Raw genomic sequence first — 18198 nt, 5'->3', positions numbered from 1 at the left:
TTATATGTATAACTATGACTTTCTGATGTATTGCACTTGCTGAGTCATTTAATGGCAGCATGATGTATTTATATATAGGGAAACTTCAGATCATATCCCAAAATGGTCCATCATACCCAGGGCTGGCATTGGTTGAGAATGTTGCAGAGGTGGCGCACAGTCAAAGGAGATGACCAAGATAATTAAGGCATTTTTCTTATCAAGGAGCTGATGTTCTGTGAAGGAGCTTTGTTACTATTTATGTCTGTATAGTAGAAAAATAATCGCGAATAATCACACTGTTAAAACAATAGAATACTAATTGAAATGTATTAAATATTTTGCATGTTTTTCTACATTTTCAAATATATTGATTTAAATTACAACACAGAATACAAAGTGTACAGTACTCACTTTATATTATTTTTATTACAAATATTTGCACTGTAAAAATAAGAGATAGTATTTTTCAATTCACCTCATACAAGTACCATAGTGCAATCTCTTTATCGTGAAAGTGCAATTTACAAATGTAGATTTTTTTTTTTTTTTTTTTTTTTTTGGTTACATATCTCCACTCAAACACAAAACAATGTAAAACTTTAGAGCCTACAAGTCCAAACATACGAATCTTTAGCGCATCTGGCACATAAATATCTTGCCTACTCTCACTTTCAGGTGACATTTTGTAAACAAGAAGCATGCACCATTGTCTCCTGCAAATGTAAACAAGCTTGTTTGTCTGACCAATTGGCTGAACAAGATGTAGGACTGAGTTGACATGTAGACTCCAAAGTTTTACATTGTTTTATTTTTGAACGCAGTTAGTTTTTTGTACATAATTCTACATTTGTAAGTTCAATTTTCATGATAAAGAGATTGCACTACAGTACTTGTATTAAGTGAATTGAAAAATACCATTTCTTTTATTTTTACAGTGCAAAAATTTATAATAAAAAATGAATATAAAGTGAGCACTGTACACCTTTGTATTCTGTTTTGTAACTGAAATAAATATATTTGAAAATGTGGAGAACATCCAACAATAGTTACATAAATAGTATTCTATTTAACAGTGCGATTAATCACGATTAATTTTTTTAATCTCTTCACAGCCCTAGTAGAAAGTGTTCTTGGACTCTTCTGGTGGCCTTATTGTGGTCCTATATCCCAGCATTGAATGTGGTTCTACAGATGTGCCATATGGTGGGAGGTCTTGATTAATAATTGAGGTCACTTGGGAAGTTGAAATCTGTGCGCAGGATGGCTTATATAAAATTCTAAATCCTTTTTAAAATATCCTTTATGCTGTTGCTTTAACAACTGAACTTTCTTCTTTTTATTCTAGGTGGGAAGAGGATTACAAGCCTGAGGTAAGTGTTAGTAATTTTGAAATGTGTCGTATGATAGTTATGTTTCATTGTTCTTGTTTTCTGAATGTCTACCCGTATTTTGACTGTTTCCTATTTTATTGATATTGTATTCCACTTTATACAATAAAGTGAAATAACCTACCGTAACAAATCTTCATGTTGGTAAGAGATGCTTACCACTCTTTGGTTAATCAATTTTGTGGAGGAAGCTTTGTCTCTGTACCCCACGCCGAAAGTCAGTCAGTCTGCTTCCTCGCTATTCCCTCCTTCTTTAAATCAAAGATCTTCTATACTCAATAACTTGTTAAATCTTGGGTTAGCAAAAGGACAATAAAAAATTCCACAGATTTTTCTCAAAGATGTACCCTAGCACAATGTTGTCTTGGTTCATGACCGTGGCTCCTAGTTGCTACAATAATACAAATAATTAATATATATTGATGATGCCTTCAGTAGCTGCCCTGAAAAGCACTAGGCACCAACAGCTTTGTCAGCCTTATCTTGATCTTAATATCAAAACTTTGACACACCATATGCTATAAATCAGTGGTTCTCAACCTTTCCAGACTACTGTACCCCTTTCAGGAGTCTAAGTTGTCTTGAGTACTCCAAGTTTCAGCTCACTTAAAAACTGCTTGCTTACAAAATCAGATATAAAAATACAAAAGTGTCACAACACACTGAGAAATTGCTTACTCTCTGATTTTGTGTGTATGAAATTTTAGTTTGTACTGACTTTGCTAGGCTTTTTATGTAGCCTGTTGTAAAACTAGGCAAATATCTAGATGAGTTGATGTATCCCCTGGAAGACCTCTGCCTACACCCATGGGTATGTGTGCATCTATTTGAGAACCATTGCTGTAAGAACTATGATTCTTCTGGAATTTGGCACTGTGTGTGGTCTCAGGCCAACCAGTTTTCTTGATACTTTTGGCTCTTAGTTGTGGCCTATTTCATTGGCATGGATATCTGCTGGTGCCATGAGAGCTATCAAAGCACAGTGTCTCATCAGGGAAGAAATTGGCTCCCGGAGGAAGATATTCACATGCTATAAGAAATTCCACACTTGAATATGACATCTTCCCTCTTCATAATGGCTTGTCATCAGTTGTTAAGCTTTGGATTCACCACTAGACTTCTCTTCAGTTGCAGCTTTCTTGTACATTTAAAAAACTGATCTAGTTAAACCTATGCAAACTAGAGTTGCCAGGCGCCTGGTCAAAAAGGGACCCTGGTGGCTCCTGTCAGCAACACTGACCGGGCCATTAAAAATCCAGTCGGTGGTGCAGCGGGGCTAAGGCAGGTTCACTTTAAAATGGTAAATCTACTAAGTGCTGATAGTACTTGGCTGGATTTTTTTTTTTCCCTTTGGAGTATTTAATCATCTAGTTAAAGGCAGAAATCGTTTGCCTAAACAGAGAAATAATTCCAGTAATGAGATATGCAAAACACATACATACACATACACATACACATACACATACACATACACACATACACACATACACACATACACACATACACACATACACACATACACACATACACACATATATATATATATATATATATATATATATATATATATATATATATATAAAATACACCCTTCATTCCTAAAAGATTCCCAGGCTCAGTGTAGCTCCTGGAAGCGGCTGGCATGTCCCTGCGGCCCCTATGCACAGGAGCAGCCACAGAGGCTCTGCACGCTGTCCCCACCCCGAGCACCGGCTCCACAGCTCCCATTGGCCTACACCACGGCCAATGGGAGCTGTGGGGGCAGTGCCTGCGGGCTAAGGCAGAGCACGGAGCCTCCGTGGGCGCCCCTGCGCCTAGGAGCCAGAGGACATGTCACCGCTTCCGGGAACCGCCTCAGGTAAGCGCTGTCCAGACCCTGCACCACACCCCGAACCACCTCCACCAGCCCTGAGCCCCCTCCTGCACTCCAAACCCCTCATCCCCCGTCCCACCCCAGAACCTGCACCCTCAGCCGGAGTCCTTATCCCCCCCCCATACCCCAACCTCCTGGCCCCACCCCGGAGCCCGCACGCCGTCCCAAGCCCCAGCCCAGAGCCCCCCTCCACACTCTGAACCCCTCATCCTTGGCCCCACCCCAGAGCCTGTACCCCCAGCCGGAGCCCTCACCCCCAAACCTTTCATTATTTACGCTTAGTACCAATGTGGACACAAGAACAAATGGATATAAACTGGACATTAGGAAGTTTAAACTTGAAATTAGACAAAGGTTTCTAACCATTAGAGGAGTGAAGTTCTGGAACAGCCTTCCAAGGGGAGTAGTGGGGGCAAAAGACGTATCTGGCTTCAAGACTAAGCTTGATAAGTTTTTATGGAGGGGATGGTATGATGGGATAACCTAATTTTGGCAATTAATTCATCTTTGATTATTAGCAGGTAAATATGCCCAATGGTCTGTGATGGGATGTTAGATGGGGTGGGATCTGAGTTACTACAGAGAATTCCTTCCTGGGTGCTGGCTGGTGAGTCTTGCCCACATGTTCAGGGTTTAACTGATCGCCATATTTGGGGTCGGGAAGGAATTTTCCTCCAGGGCAGATTGGCAGAGGCCCTAAAGGTTTTTTGCCTTCCTCTGCAGCGTGGGGCACGGGTCACTTGCTGGAGGATTCTCTGCACCTTGAGGTCTTTAAACCACGATTTGAGGACTTCAGTGACTCAGGCATAGGTTAGAGGTTTGTTACAGGAGTGGGTGGGTGAGATTCTGTGGCCTGCATTGTGCAGGAGGTCAGACGAGATGATCATAATGATCCCTTCTGACCTTAAAGTCTATGAGTCTATGAATCTCTGGCTCACCCCCAGCACCCGCACCCCAACCCTCTGCCCCATCCCAGTGAAAATGAGCAAGTGAGCTAGGGTGGGTGAGAGCGAGCAATGGAGGGGGCGGGGGGATGGCGTGAGTGGGGGAGGGGCCTTAGAGAAGGGGTGTGGTAGGGGGCAGGGCCTCAGGGAAGAGGATGGGGCAAGGGTGTTCTGTTTCCTGCAATCAGAAAGTTGGCAACCCTAATGCAAACTCTTATGTGGAAACATTTATATTGTTTTAAAACAGTCTTCTATAACTTTATCTTGCATTGGTATATGTACCTTTACTTAAACTTGTGCAATTGGATGTTCGGGGTAGAGCCCAGGAGTCCTAATTCATCCACTGACCGTGCATGAGCCTTTCAACCTCACTTTCTGCATATAAAATTGGCATAATTACTTCTATCCCTCACAGGTGTTGATTTTTATTTTATTTTTTTGTAAGGTGCTTTGATTATCCTCGTATGAAATATGTTAAGGGCAAAGTAAATTCTATTAGCATTTCACCTTAAGAATATCAGCTTATCATTGAAATAAGCTGTAACATTTGAAATAAAATGTTAACTATTTAACAGTAAAAGACCTGTTCTCTTATGGTCAACATGAGAACAGAAAGGTAATTGCTGAAAGTGAAGAGGTTTTTCAGGAACCCTATATCTTGGGAGCTAAAGTCTGTCTTAATTTTGAAACTTACGTAGCCCAAAATGGAAATATTGCAGTTGTTACTGTATATACCAGCAATAAGGGTCTAAGATTATAATTGACTGCTGCAAAATACTTTCTTCCCTCAAGCATTTGGTTGTTATATATTATGATGTTTTGCAGAAGAATATATATAAGCACTGTAATCGGTCCTTGTGGTGGTTTTCCCCCCCTACAGAATGATCCAGTTCGAAAGCAGAAAGCCCTAGAACACTTGGTATGTACAAAAAGTACTTTTGCCAGGATTTGCTACGTTTTAACACTGGATTTGCACCACTGCAGAAAGAACGAATCTTGCATGAATCACTTGAAAGATTATGAATGAACTTGATCAGTAATTCCTACTTTTCAAGTCCTATTTCACCAAATCTTAAAGATTGGGCAGCTACAGTATAAATAAATCCTTTGCTGCTTGCTGTTGCCTGTAACATCATACATTAGAACTTGAATTTGAACTGCTTCAGAGTTCAAAGAAATAGATCTTGATATCTCTGCTTTTTGTAGCGATTTTAACATTAGCTGCTAAAGTAATTTTTAATAATGTTTAATGTCTAAAATGTTTTGCTAGGAGAATGTTCATGATTAATTATGGCCTGTAATTTGTTTAGGGAAGTGTCTCGTCTGTATTTAGAAGTTCTGAGAAGAAAAGGTTACTTAACTATTTTCTTTAAAAATAATTTGAAGAGAGGCTCAGACACCTGCTTCATCCTGCCTTTTTGGTTTTTACTGTGGTGCTCTCTGGTTGCTCTTCCACTCTTTTATGCCATTTTGCCCCATCTATATAACAAGATTCCAGAAATGTCATTCTGAATCCTAAAATGTCTGAGGCAGTGTGAAGCAGTGGAAACAGCTACCAGTGTGGATGAAAAGCCCTCTTTATTTAGATTATCATCTGGTTCAGTCATCAATGGGATTTGAGGTCTGTTAGCATCCAGTTTGTAAATTCTCAGCCCTTTTTTTGCTTTTTAAATCTCATTTCCTTAATTTTTTGCTTGAGTTGGTCATAGAACTTCATTTGAATCCATTTATTTTGCATCTGTTTCCCAAAACTCATGATCTCCTATGGGAAGTCGGGTTGAGTATTTGAGATAAGTGTCCTTAGTTATTGTTTGAAACTTAACCTTTTTGAATGTGTGATTATTTTTAATTTGACAGGAAACTTTTCGGGTCACCTCAGACACAGAAGCAACTCTGGTAGTTAGTATTACACAAGAGCTGACTGAAGCTTTGAAGACCTTTTGTAAAAAGAAAGCAGCTGTAAGTAATTGGTCTACCTCAATGACTAGTTCCATATTGTGGTGTTCTGTTGCAAGGGTTTTCCCATTGGTTTACCCACTCCTCCCATTCATAATCATGTAACATCCCTGAAACAACTACAGCATTTGGCACAAAAATTAGGAAATAAATTTAAGTATAAGTAGCTTGGTTTTGAGAAGTTAATTGCACAGTTTTTTCTTTTTAATTTCTTTTCCACGTCCCATTTGTCCTGTTTTTCTCCCCTCTGCATGTGTCTCTCTTCAGTTGGCCTCCTTTACCACCTTCTGCACATGCTTACATGTTGCCTAGTTGTTCTCCCACCACACTGCTTTCCTGCCACTTGTATATCCAAGATATAAGGGAACTAACTCAACCATTTGGTGTTTTCCCCCAAGTGACACTACTTGGCTGCTTCATTCTTTTCTCCCTGGACATGTGGACAGTTCTCATTGGTGGCATGCAGCTCTGTTCCTGCTTGAGGCTCTGAGCCATGAGAACAGCTCCTGTTTCTTCTCATATAGCAGCAGACTGTAGTAGAGACCACTAGGCTGGTTGCTCTTCTGTTTTTATCCGCTTATATATAGCGACCAGTGAAAATCACGGTTCCATGAAACCGTGATAAGTTAGCCTAGTATTGCGACTTTCAACAGCAGAAAGGCGGAAGCAGGCATCCCTACTTTCTCCCTGTTGAGGCCACGGCTGCTTGTGGGGGGTTAGCAGACTGGTCCCATTCTGGAGTGGGTCAGGGAGGTGGTGGGTTGGTCCTATTCCGGGAGGGAGGGGATTGGCGGCTGGGATGGGGATGTGTCTCATTACAGGAACTCCTCACTTAAGGTTGTAGTTATGTTCCTGAAAAATGCGACTTTAAGCGAAACGATGTTAAGCGAATCCAATTTCCCCATAAGAATTAATGTAAATGAGGGGGTTAGGGGAAAATTTTTCAGCAGACAAAATACTACCACACACACACACACACACACACACACACACACACACACTCTCTCTCTCTCTCTCTCTCTCTCTCTCTCTCTCTCTCTCTCTCTCTCTCTCTCTCTGTGTTTTAAACAAACAATTTAATACTGGTACACAGTGATGATGATTGTGAAGCTTGGTTGAGGTGGAGGGGTCAGAGGGTGGGATATTTCCCAGGGAATGCCTTACTGCTAAATGAACTAGCAGTTGACTGAGCCCTGAAGGGTTAACTCTCACAACACTCTACAAGGCAGCAGGAAAGGAGGGAGGGCAGACAGAGAGACACACCCTGTGTGTGAGAGAAAAAATGCGCATTTCCCCTTTAAGTAGCTGACCCCAGGCTTAAGTACACTGCCTTGTTAATTAAATCAGCTTGCTGAGACCTGAGAGGGCAGCTACTGCCTAGAAGTTCCCTCCCTCCATCGTGTGTCCCCCCTGCTCTATGGAAGATGGGGTAAGCGGGGTGCAGGAGCAGGGGGGAGCGGGAGACACCCTGACATTAGCTCCCTTCTTCTCCCCCCCTCCTACCCCATACAGCAAGCAGGAGTCTCTGGGAGCAGCTCCAAGGCAGAGGGCAGGAGCAGCTCCAAGGCAGTGGGGGGAGGGACAGCTGCTGCACAGGGAACTTAGGGGAGTGGGGAGCTGATAGGGGGCTGCTGGTCCACCCTGGTTCCCTAATTGATCAGCAACTTAACATGGAAACAACATTAACCAGGACGACTTTAAGTGAGGAGTTCCTGTATATGGCTCTAGATGGTCTGGCCCAGCCAGGGGCAGAGATCAGGGCCTGGCTTATGCTGTTTGGCTCCCATCCAGTTTGTTGCTTCCTGTCTGGCTGATAGGACTGGGGGGGGGAGGAGGAGGGCCGGCTCTGGCAACGCAGTGGTTGGGAACCTGGCCAGCCTATATACAGTGGTTCCTGCAGGCCCGAGGTGTAGACTGCAGGAGCTGAGACCAGGATCCATTCCTCCACCGTAGCCAATATCATAGCCCGTGCTGCCACTGCTTGGAACAGGAGCAGGTATGTGAGGGGCTCTGCCCTGGCAGGAGGATAGAGTGGATGGATCCTCGTCTCAGTTTCTCACTAGCTGGTGCTTCAGTTTCTTCCCAGGACTTGCGGGGGCCACGCCAAGGCTCCTAATCACTAAGCAGTAGCCTGGCCTGGAGCGGAATGCAGAGTGAGCCAGGTTCTGATCCTTGCCCCATGCTGGGCTGGGTCAGATCAGTCAGCACCTTGTGGTGAGACCTGCTGCCTGCCTGCCATCCCTCGATTCCTTGGAATAGGACCTGCCCACCATCTCTGCTTTCCCCCACAGGGTTGAGACTGACCTGCTCCCCTCTTCCCCTCCACAAACAGCCTCCTCACTGCTGGAAGAATCGAATCAGTTTGGTTCTGGGGGGACTCAGCAGCCATGCATATCCCATGAAATTCAAACCTTCACCCATGACATTGCCATGAATATTATTTTAAAATATAACAAAGTTTTGAAAACCTGTACAGTAACTGGAGAAGGAAGAGGGGAATAAGGAAAATAATCCCTGAAGTCTTTCAAGGAAAAAAAACATTAGCACTGTCAAAACTAGAATGTATTAATACTGGCTAAATGGTTAGTATGTTTGGTTGGCTTTCATTTTGCTAGCACTAGGCACATTTTGATAAACAGGTATCATAAGGTGTTGGTGTGTATGTGTGTGAGAGAGAGCTCAAAGGCCTAACTTGTATATTTGAGATTGATTTTACTTAGATTAATGGCTAATTCAAAACTCAGGTCAAATGGGAGGAAGTTGTTACTCACATTGATAGTTGTGAGCAAAATAGGGAGCAAACTTGAGCAGCACAGCAAAACATAGGATTCATTGCTTAAAAATAGCATTACCAATGAAAATTTATTGGCATTCTATAGGAAAAGTTGCTATTTTTGAAATGTTGAAAATGAAATGTAAATGTTTAGAACAAATACAATGAGATGTGCTTTATTTCCCCTAGGTCAATTATGCCAGCAGCCTGAGGCCATTGATGTCAATATCTCAAGATGAGCTTTCAGCAGGAAAAAACATCCAAAAACCATACAAGTCTTATGAAAATTACAAAGGCAATTCAGGTACTTTGCAGGGTGTCTTTGTCAAAATATTCTTAATAAAGTGGTTTTGAATTCACAGAACATGCTATATGAGGACTTAAACTTCCGCCCAGTCATGCTACTCTGCCACTAGAATGCTGTGCTTTAGAAGTGCTCTGTGATTTCCATTTGTTGTCTGGTGCTGTTCAAGGAGTTTGGGGTTTTAATCTGTTAAATCCTTCCTGATTCTGCTAGTGACCACCTGAGGAACTGCCCATTTCATTGGGTGGTACCAGAGTAGCTGAGATTAACAGGCGGTGCTAGAGCTGTCATCTTCTGGCTTTGATGGGAGGGTTTCTTCAGTGAGGGGTCAGTCTGCCGTATTGTCCAGTGAGTAGAAATAAATCTGCTGAAACCACTAAAGGGCACAGGGTAAGATGTATGCCTCTCTGCTCTAAAGTATTACTAAACTATTTTTTGGGGAGGAGGGGGAAATGTTACATATGGGTCAGCCACTACATGAAACAAATACGAGTGGTGCTGTACCAACCTACATGTAAAGACAATGTCACAACCATCCCTTGTCTGTCCACCTGAAGAACAGTCTGATTTGTTAAAGGGAATTCTGGGACTGAAGAAAGATATAGCTGATTTCACGGCATAAGAGCAAACTATCCCACTGAATAGGAAAGATAGGAAGCATGGCAAGAGACCACCCTGGCTTAACCAGGAGATCTTCAATGATCTAAAACTCAAAAAAGAATCCTATAAAAAGTGGAAACTAGATCAAATTACAAAGGATGAAAAGAAACCAATAACACAAGTATGTAGGGACAAAATTAGAAAGGAAAGGGCACACAATGAGATTAAACTAGCTAGAGACATAAAGGGTAACAAGAAAACATTCTACAAATACATTAGAAGCAAGAGGAAGACCAGACAGGGTAGGCCCATTACTCAATGGTGGGGGAGGGGTGGATAACAGAAAATGTCGAAATGGCAGAAGCGCCAAATGATTTTTTTGTTTGTTTTCACTAAAAAGTTTCACTGAAAACATTTGGATATCTAACTTAGTGAATGCCAGTGAAAATGAGGTAGGATCAGAGGCTAAAATAGGGAAAGAACAAGTTAGAAATTACACCTCTACCTCGATATAACGCTGTCCTCGGGAGCCAAAAAATCTTACCGTGTTATAGGTGAAACCGCGTTATATCGAACTTGCTTTGATCCACCGGAGTGCGCAGACCCTCCTCCCCCGGAGCACTGCTTTACCGTGTTATATCCGAATTCGTGTTATATCGGGGTAGAGGTGTACTTAGACAAGTTAAATGTTTTTAAGTCACCAGGGCCTGATGAAATACATCTTAGACTACTCAAGGAGCTGAATTAGGAGACATCTGAGCCATTTGCAATTATCTTTGAAAAGTCATAGAAGATGGGAGAGATTCCAGAGGACTGGAAAAGGTGCAAATTATAGTCCAAATCAATAAAAGGGGGACTAAAGACACCCTGGGAAATTACAGATCAGTCATCTTAACTTCAGTTCCCAGAAAGATAATGGAGTAAATAATTAAGCATTCTGTTTGCAGACACCTAAAAGATAATAAAATAAGTAACAGTCAGCATGGATTTGTCAAGAACAAATTATGTCAAACCAACCTAATAGCTTTCTTTGACATGCTAACAAGCCTTGTGGATGGGGGAAAGTTGTAGATGTGGTATAGCTTGACTTTAGTAAGGTTTTTTGATACTGTCTCGCATGACTTTCTCATAAACAAACTAGGGAAATAAAATTTAGATGGAGCTACTATAAGGTGGGTGCATAGCTGGTTGGAAAACTGTTCCCAGAGAGAAGTTATCAGTGGTTCACAGTCAAGCTGGAAGGGTGCATCAAATGGGGTCCCACAGGGATTGGATTTGGGTCCAGTTCTGTTCAATATCTTCATCAATGATTTAGATAATGGCAGAGTACACTTATAAATTTTGTGGACGATACCAAGCTGGGAGGGGTTGCAAGTGCTTTGGAGGATAGGATTAAAATTCAAAATGATCTGGAGAAATGGTCTGCAGTAAATAGGATGAAATTCAGTAAGGACAAATGCAAAGTACTCCACTTAGGCAGTACCAATCAGTTGCACACATACAAAATGACTGCCTAGGAAGGAGTACTATGGAAAAAAGATCTGGGGGTCATAGTGGATCACAGTCTAAATATGAGTCAACAGTGTAACGTTGTTGCAAATAAAGCATACATCATTCTGGGCTGCATTAGCAGGAGTGTTGTAGGCAATATACAAGAAATAATTCTTCCGCTCTACTCCGTGCTCTTTAGGCCTTAACTGGAGTATTGTGTCCAGTTCTGGGCACCACATTTCAGGAAGGATGTGGACAAATTGAAGAAAGTCCAGAGAAGACCAACAGAAATCATTAAAGGTCTAGAAAACATGACCTATGAGGGAAGATTGAAAAAACTGGGTTTGTTTAGTCTGGAAAAGAGAAGACTGAGAGGGGACATAATAGTTTTCAAGTACATAAAAGGTTGTTACAAGGGGGAGGAAGAAAAATTGTTCTCATTAACCTCTGAGGATAGGACAAGAAGCAATGGGCTTAAATTTCAGCAAGGGCGGTTTAGGTTGGACATTAGAAAAAACTTCTTAACTGTCTGGGTAGTTAAGCACTGAAATAAATTTCCTAGAGATGTTGTGGAATCTCCGTCAGAGGAGATTTTAAGCAGGTTAGACAAACATGTCTGGGATGGTCTAGATAATACTTAGTCCTTCCTTGGTTGCAGGGTCTGACCTGGTGTGCCTGGGGCAGCCCTCACTGAACATGCCAAGGTCAGGGCAGGCTGCAAAAGGGAGAACAGGTACTCCCAAGACCAGTGGGTAACACTGAAGTTAAACTCCCCAACCAGTCACAAACTGTGCTTCTGATCCCCCACACTGGTTATCAAGAAGCAGAAAAAGAATCACACAGCCCCCTTTATTGCATTCCAGTTTTCTGGCTCCCAATCAGGACCTAGGTCCAGTACAATGAGAAGTTATTTAAAAAACTCTGCTCACATATACAAAATGTTCTTCTGACCCCAAAGGGTCAGCCACATTACCAGGTCAGTGTAGATTTGGATTTTACCCAAAATACCATGCTGCCAGCCAATCCTTTAGTGCCTAAAGCTAAAAGTTTATTATAAAGAAAAAAGAACGAGAGATGTTAAAAACAATCACATACAATTACTTCAAAGTCCATCCGGTCCCTAGCAGTATTGGTGAGTTTGCTGGCTTGAAAGTCCCTCTGGACACATCCACAACTTGGATGGGTCATTCAGTCCTTTGTTCAGAGCTTCAGAAGTTTGTAGGAAGGTTACTCCAGAGGTAAGAAGCAGGATTGAAGACATGAAGCAGGACTGAAGACAAAATGGAGAAGATGCAGCTGCCTTTTATAATGTTTTTGCCATGTGTCTGGTACTTCCTTTGTTTCAAACACACTCATAGCAGATAGCACATGACTTTGAAAGGCCTTAGAGTTCTTTCCACAGGCATGCCCCTACATGCCTTGCTGAGTCATAAGGTGTATCCCTTGCCTTCTATCAGTTGTATAGCTGATGTCCCTTAATGGGCTGTCAAACAAGCTAGGCAGTGCTAATGCCAATCTGTCTAGGTGTGTCACTCAGATGCGCAGCACAAGTTTGGAACTACAGACATACCATACATATAACTTACAATACAAAGGTGATACAAACACATAAACTAGATTATCATAACCTGGCAAATTATAACATTTTTGCAGATACCTTACACGGCATATCTGGCATAAATCACTGCAATTTTACAATATTGGTATTCATAATATCCTAAAGTGTCCCCAGGATTCCATACAGCGTCACACGGGACTGGACTAGAAGACCTCTTAAGGTCCCTTCCAGTCCTGTGATTCCATAAATCAAGTGAATAAAGCAGCAAAATTTCAATGTCTGATGCATTTAATTAGCTAGAAAAAGTAAATTTGGAACTTGAAGCATTTTGGTTAAATAGGCAAAGTGAGATGGTTAATAGAAATTGGAGAAAAGTTAGAATTTTAGCAGATTCTCAAAAGCTCTGTGAAAACAGGATATTGCCTAAAGCCAAGAAGAAAGCTCTCAAAGATGAGCTGCAAAAAATCTTTTAAATCAGGCTTGTATCAATATTTTATTCATTATGTTGTAAAGGTTTTAATTTTGTAAAATTTCTTCCTTCTTTTTTTCCACTTTAAATGCAACAGCCTCCCCTTCAAAAGAACAGTGACATTCCTGATATTTCTAAGACAGAGTCCTCCTTTTTATCAGAATGTTAGTAATTTGAGTTTAAAACAGATGTTAACAACTCTTGGAGTTTTACCACTGACTTCAGTGGGAGCAGTTAGGCCAGCCCTGAGCACTTTTGGAAATCCAGTCCCCAAATATGTAGGCCTCAGTAAATACCTCACTGAGGAAGCAGATTCTGCAAACAATAGAAAGGCTGAGCACTGAAAATCTCCATCATAATTGCTTTAAATATTTTTGGCATTCAAGTTTCTAAACTGGCCTTAAGTGACATGAGAAAAGTAAACCTTATATAGTGTTGTGTTAGTTTCACCTACTCCCTACTTAGGTCAGGCTAGGTCTACACTACAGCGGGGGTCCGACCTAAGATACGCAACTTCAGCTACGTGAATACCGTAGCTGAAGTTGCGTATTTTAGGTCGGCTTACCTGGCTGTGAGGACGGGGGAAAGTCGACCGCTGCCGCCGACTCCGCTGCCGCCTCTTGCCGTGGTGGATTTCCGGAGTTGACGGCAGAGCGATCAGGGATCGATTTTATCGCGTCTTCACTAGACGCGATAAGTCGATCCCAGAACATCAATTGCCTGCCGCCGGACCCTCCGGTAAGTGTAGATGTAGCCACAGTCTTGGACGTACATTCTAAACGCGGTGGCTGAGAGGCAGACTTAAAAAAAAAAAACTTGTTTTGTTTGTTTTTTTACCTGCAGTGTCTTCAGATTAGAACTGTTTTTCAGGCAGTTTAACATTTGTGTTATCCTTCATTTGAGCACACTACTGTTAATTGGTGAGGCACACAGTCACAGCTTATTTTCATGGATTAGCGTTTTTTGTTTGTTTGTTTTTGGACTAGTTCAGGGGTGGGCAAACTTTTTGGGCCGAGGGCCACATCTGGGTGGGGAAATTGTATGCAGGGCCGGGGCAGGGGTGTGGGAGGGGGTGCGGTGTGCAGGAAGGGGCTCAGGGCAAGGGATTGGAGCAGAGGAGGGGTGCGGGGTGTATGAGGAGGCTCAGGGAAGGGAGTTGGGGTGCAGGAGGGGTGCGGACTGCGGGAGGGGGCTTGGCAGGGGGTTGGGGTGCAGGAGGGGTGCAGCAGGGAGCTCAGGGCAGGGGGTTGGGGTGCAGGAGGGGTGTGGACTGCAGAAGGGGGCTCAGGGCAGGGGGTTGGGGTGCACAGAGGTGCAGGGTGCAGCAGGGAGCTCAGGGCAGGGGGTTGGGGTGCAGGAGGGGTGCGGGGTGTACAAGGGGGCTCAGGGCAGGGAGTTGGGGTACAGGAGGGGTGCGAGGTGCAGGCAGGGGGCTTAGGGCAGGGAGTTGGGGGGGTGGGGTGCAGGAGGGATTCAGGCTCCATGGGGTTAGTTAAAGTTTGACCAACTTCTTCTGCTGATGGCCTGTCATTTTATTTAGGTTTACTTGCATGTGTCTTTTCAGGAAATACTAACTGGAATCAAGATTTTTCATCTCAAAGACCTGAACAGGAACAATTTACATCACAATTGGATGCAGACACTTCATTCACCACTGCCAGTTCATATAGTTACCAAACAGGTGATGGATCATCCTCATATGGACTAAAACCTAATGATTCTGCAACAATGGCTGCACTCAGTAATTCATTTGCCCTTCAGACGGGAGGCTTTGCTACTGGAATCAATGAATGGCTGAAGCAATTCAACCAATCTGCTTCTGTATCCTCCCAGTCCACTTCAGTTGGAGGCACCTCTCCCTACTTCACATATTCAGGGAGTGGGTATTCAACAGAATACAAGTCTAATAGTGCCCAAGGAAACAAAACTACAGCACCTGATAACAGAATGGCTTATGGTGTTGGAGGTACAAATTGGAAGAGTCAAAGAGCATTTACAAATACAAGGAATTTACCTGACCAGAGATCATCCTATTCTGCTTCCTCTGCTACATATCCTTCATCTGGAGGATATTCGACAAACTACCCTTTACAAGGCTGTTCATCTTACTACAGAGGTGGGTCTTCAAATTCCACTTCTTCATCAAGAGGTGGTTCTAGTTGGTCAGAAGAATCAAGATATCAGAAATCAAATTTCAAGACTGATTCGGCCTCATTTCGTTCCTCCTCTTCTGCCAACAATTCATACAGAGATTACCAACAACAAAACAGAGAGTCAGATAAGATGTTTGATGAAGATGCCAGTGGTCTTACTCCCAACATTCTGCATAGACTTCAAGGAAAGGATGTACCTACAATGACCAGAATGCTCAAGCAGCTGACTCCATATTATCCAGCACTTCAAAGTAAGATTGTGAAGATTTTAACCTTAGTAAAGCCTTGTTGGCCTAGTTTGTAGTGTGAAGTGCTATGAAGCAGTAGTTAAAGGTTCAAACTATGCAGAGGGCTGAGGTGGCTTGTTCAGTTGTGAGGGTCGCTTTTGGGTTGACTCCCCTCAACAGCACATTTGCAGCTCAAGATTGGCATTAATATTGCTCTGAAGGGAGCTCAGCTTAACTCTTCTGAGGACTGATAGAATTGTTTTGGTGATGTGGTTGTGGGAAAGTGATGTTCTGAAATGGGAGAGAATCCTACCTAATTGGGGGGGAGGAGGGAGGAGGAAGAGCTTTGGTCTGGGCCGTCTGGCTGTCCAGGTTCCAAATTTCATGAAGCAGCCAGTGTGCTTCAGACTCCAGCAAATAGTACCACAAGGGTGGCTGCTAAAGAGAGACTGAGTACAAATAACTGGGCTGGGGGAAATCTAGCATTGGAGATAATAGTAGAGAGACATGCAAAACTTGTGTCAAACACACTTGGGGATATTTTTTTTAATAGTAAAATATTTAAAGGGCCAGTTTGATATTGATTCTGACTGCTGTTATGAGACGGTAATTTGTCAATTATTTTGCATTGATATCTACACAAATAAGCATTATGAATTACAGTTTGTTTTAAATAGTAGAAAAATATTCCATTTTAAGAAATGTATTTCTAGAACATTTAAGGCAGAACTGAATCATTATATAACTGGGCCATCATTATGTTGGTGAATTTGCCGGACAGATAATGCAAATTATTCTACTATATTAGAATTAGGAAAGTTAGTTAAGGGAATTAGGAAAGCTAAATCTTTATTTTTTAACATGCAAAGTTGCATAAAAATGAACAAATAATTTAAAGATTTTTTTTCTTTTTTTCCTTCACCAGAAATCAATATTGAAACATTAGTCAAAGCATTAATTAAAACTAGAGAAATAAATTAAGAAGATAAAACAGCTGAATTGGAACTGATGAACAGAACACTGAAGAATCTTCACTTCAAGTTTTTAGGAAACAAACTCAACAATTTAGTTTTGGATGTGGTTTTTTTGGTTTTGGTTTTGTTTTTTGTGGAAGGGGATAGGGTTTATGTTTTTAGTACAGTAAAAATGTAGTTGGAGCACAAATTGTCATGGAGATGAATATACTGTTCAGGTATTTTTATGCATTTGTTAAATATTTTTAGTAGATTGCACTGGAAACTCTTGGTTTTTGAGGGGCTGGTTAATATTAATCACCCTTTTCCAAAAAGTTTTTGTATGTTACAATCCATTTAGGAAGAATATTCACTGAAAATAGAGTTCCATTGCATGAAAAATACAGAAATGCATTACTTCACATATAAACCAGTGGCCAGTTCTTCTAATTTTAGACTTTATAACGAGTTAGGATACTTTTTAGAAGTGACTATACTGAATTTCTTTTTGGAACACATTAAAATGATGGGCCCTAAACAAAATGTTTCTCCTCCTGTGGACTTAAAATGTGCTTTTAAATAATAAAATGCAAACACTTGTTAGTGGAAAAACTTAACCAATTTTATTTTTAAATTGTAAAAATGCACACAAATATGGAAATACAACCAGAATTCTATTGTATAGAATAGCATTCTGCATTTTCAATTTTTATTTGTAAAAATAATAATCGGGGCATTTTGCAGTGTTTATTTTCCAAACATTAAAACCAGAATGAAATTGGGTTAAAATTTAAAAAATAGAAAAATTGGGGGGGGGGAGAGGAAAAAAAACCTTTTGTAATATACACATTTTACTACAGTATAAACTTTTTTTAATGTACAAAGGGATATTTTGTGTGTCTCAGAGCTAGTAGTTTTTCCAGGTATCCTGGTTTGCATATGCTCGCATAATTTTCTCCTAAGTATGCTCACTCATATTGAGCCTCTTGCTGTCTTGGAGGTAATCCAACTTTGAATATGTGTACTCTGCATCAATAAATCCAGGGGGTACACTCAAAGCTCGCAGTGCTACTTTGCTGAAGTTGGGAAGTATGTCTTGATGACAGTTCCAAAAAGCCCACACATCCAGTTTCGCATTGTCAGGATTAGGCAAGTTCATGTAAGGAGTAAATTCCCCTTTCAGATTTGAAATCTTATCTTTAGTGGCAAATGGTTCAAACGCTCTGGCATAATGGTCATAGTTTGCTGCAAAATTCACCTTGAGGAAGGGGTGCAACAGCTGGATGACATTCCAAAAAGAATCTTCGGCACCAAACACTTTGGGGTTCAGATTGTGGGTCATGGGCGTCTCCCATTTCTCACTGAGCATTGTGTTGACAGTTTTGAATGCTTTTTTGGTTTTCTTGTGTTCTGGGGTCAGAAGGATTTCCAGAAATGGCTGAGTTTCCTCATCATATGTTTCTCCTGCACCTTTTGTGTTCAGTTCAGCTGAGATTTTGGTTGTCAGGATGCAGTAAACCTCTGTAT

At 41.6% G+C, this 18198-nt stretch overlaps 1 protein-coding gene across 2 annotated transcripts in view; it reads left to right on the top strand.

Annotated features, from left to right (window-relative positions):
* The window catches only part of LOC135874247 (uncharacterized), a 57288-nt gene extending 39905 nt beyond the window's left edge, over nucleotides 1-17383 (top strand). For both annotated transcript variants that reach the window (XM_065399021.1, XM_065399022.1), the window contains 6 exons: nucleotides 1328-1352; nucleotides 5068-5106; nucleotides 6045-6146; nucleotides 9106-9220; nucleotides 14903-15742; nucleotides 16644-17383. In XM_065399021.1, coding sequence (XP_065255093.1) covers nucleotides 1328-1352; nucleotides 5068-5106; nucleotides 6045-6146; nucleotides 9106-9220; nucleotides 14903-15742; nucleotides 16644-16699 — 1177 coding nt within the window. In that variant the 3' untranslated portion in view covers nucleotides 16700-17383. The remainder of the gene's footprint in view (nucleotides 1-1327; nucleotides 1353-5067; nucleotides 5107-6044; nucleotides 6147-9105; nucleotides 9221-14902; nucleotides 15743-16643) is intronic.
* The last annotated feature ends 815 nt before the right edge of the window (nucleotides 17384-18198 follow it).

This window comes from Emys orbicularis, chromosome 2 (genome assembly GCF_028017835.1).
Source record: "Emys orbicularis isolate rEmyOrb1 chromosome 2, rEmyOrb1.hap1, whole genome shotgun sequence".
NCBI lineage: Eukaryota > Metazoa > Chordata > Testudines > Emydidae > Emys > Emys orbicularis.
The sequence above is the reverse complement of the archived record's forward strand: the minus strand, read 5'-3'. Positions and strand labels throughout refer to the sequence as shown.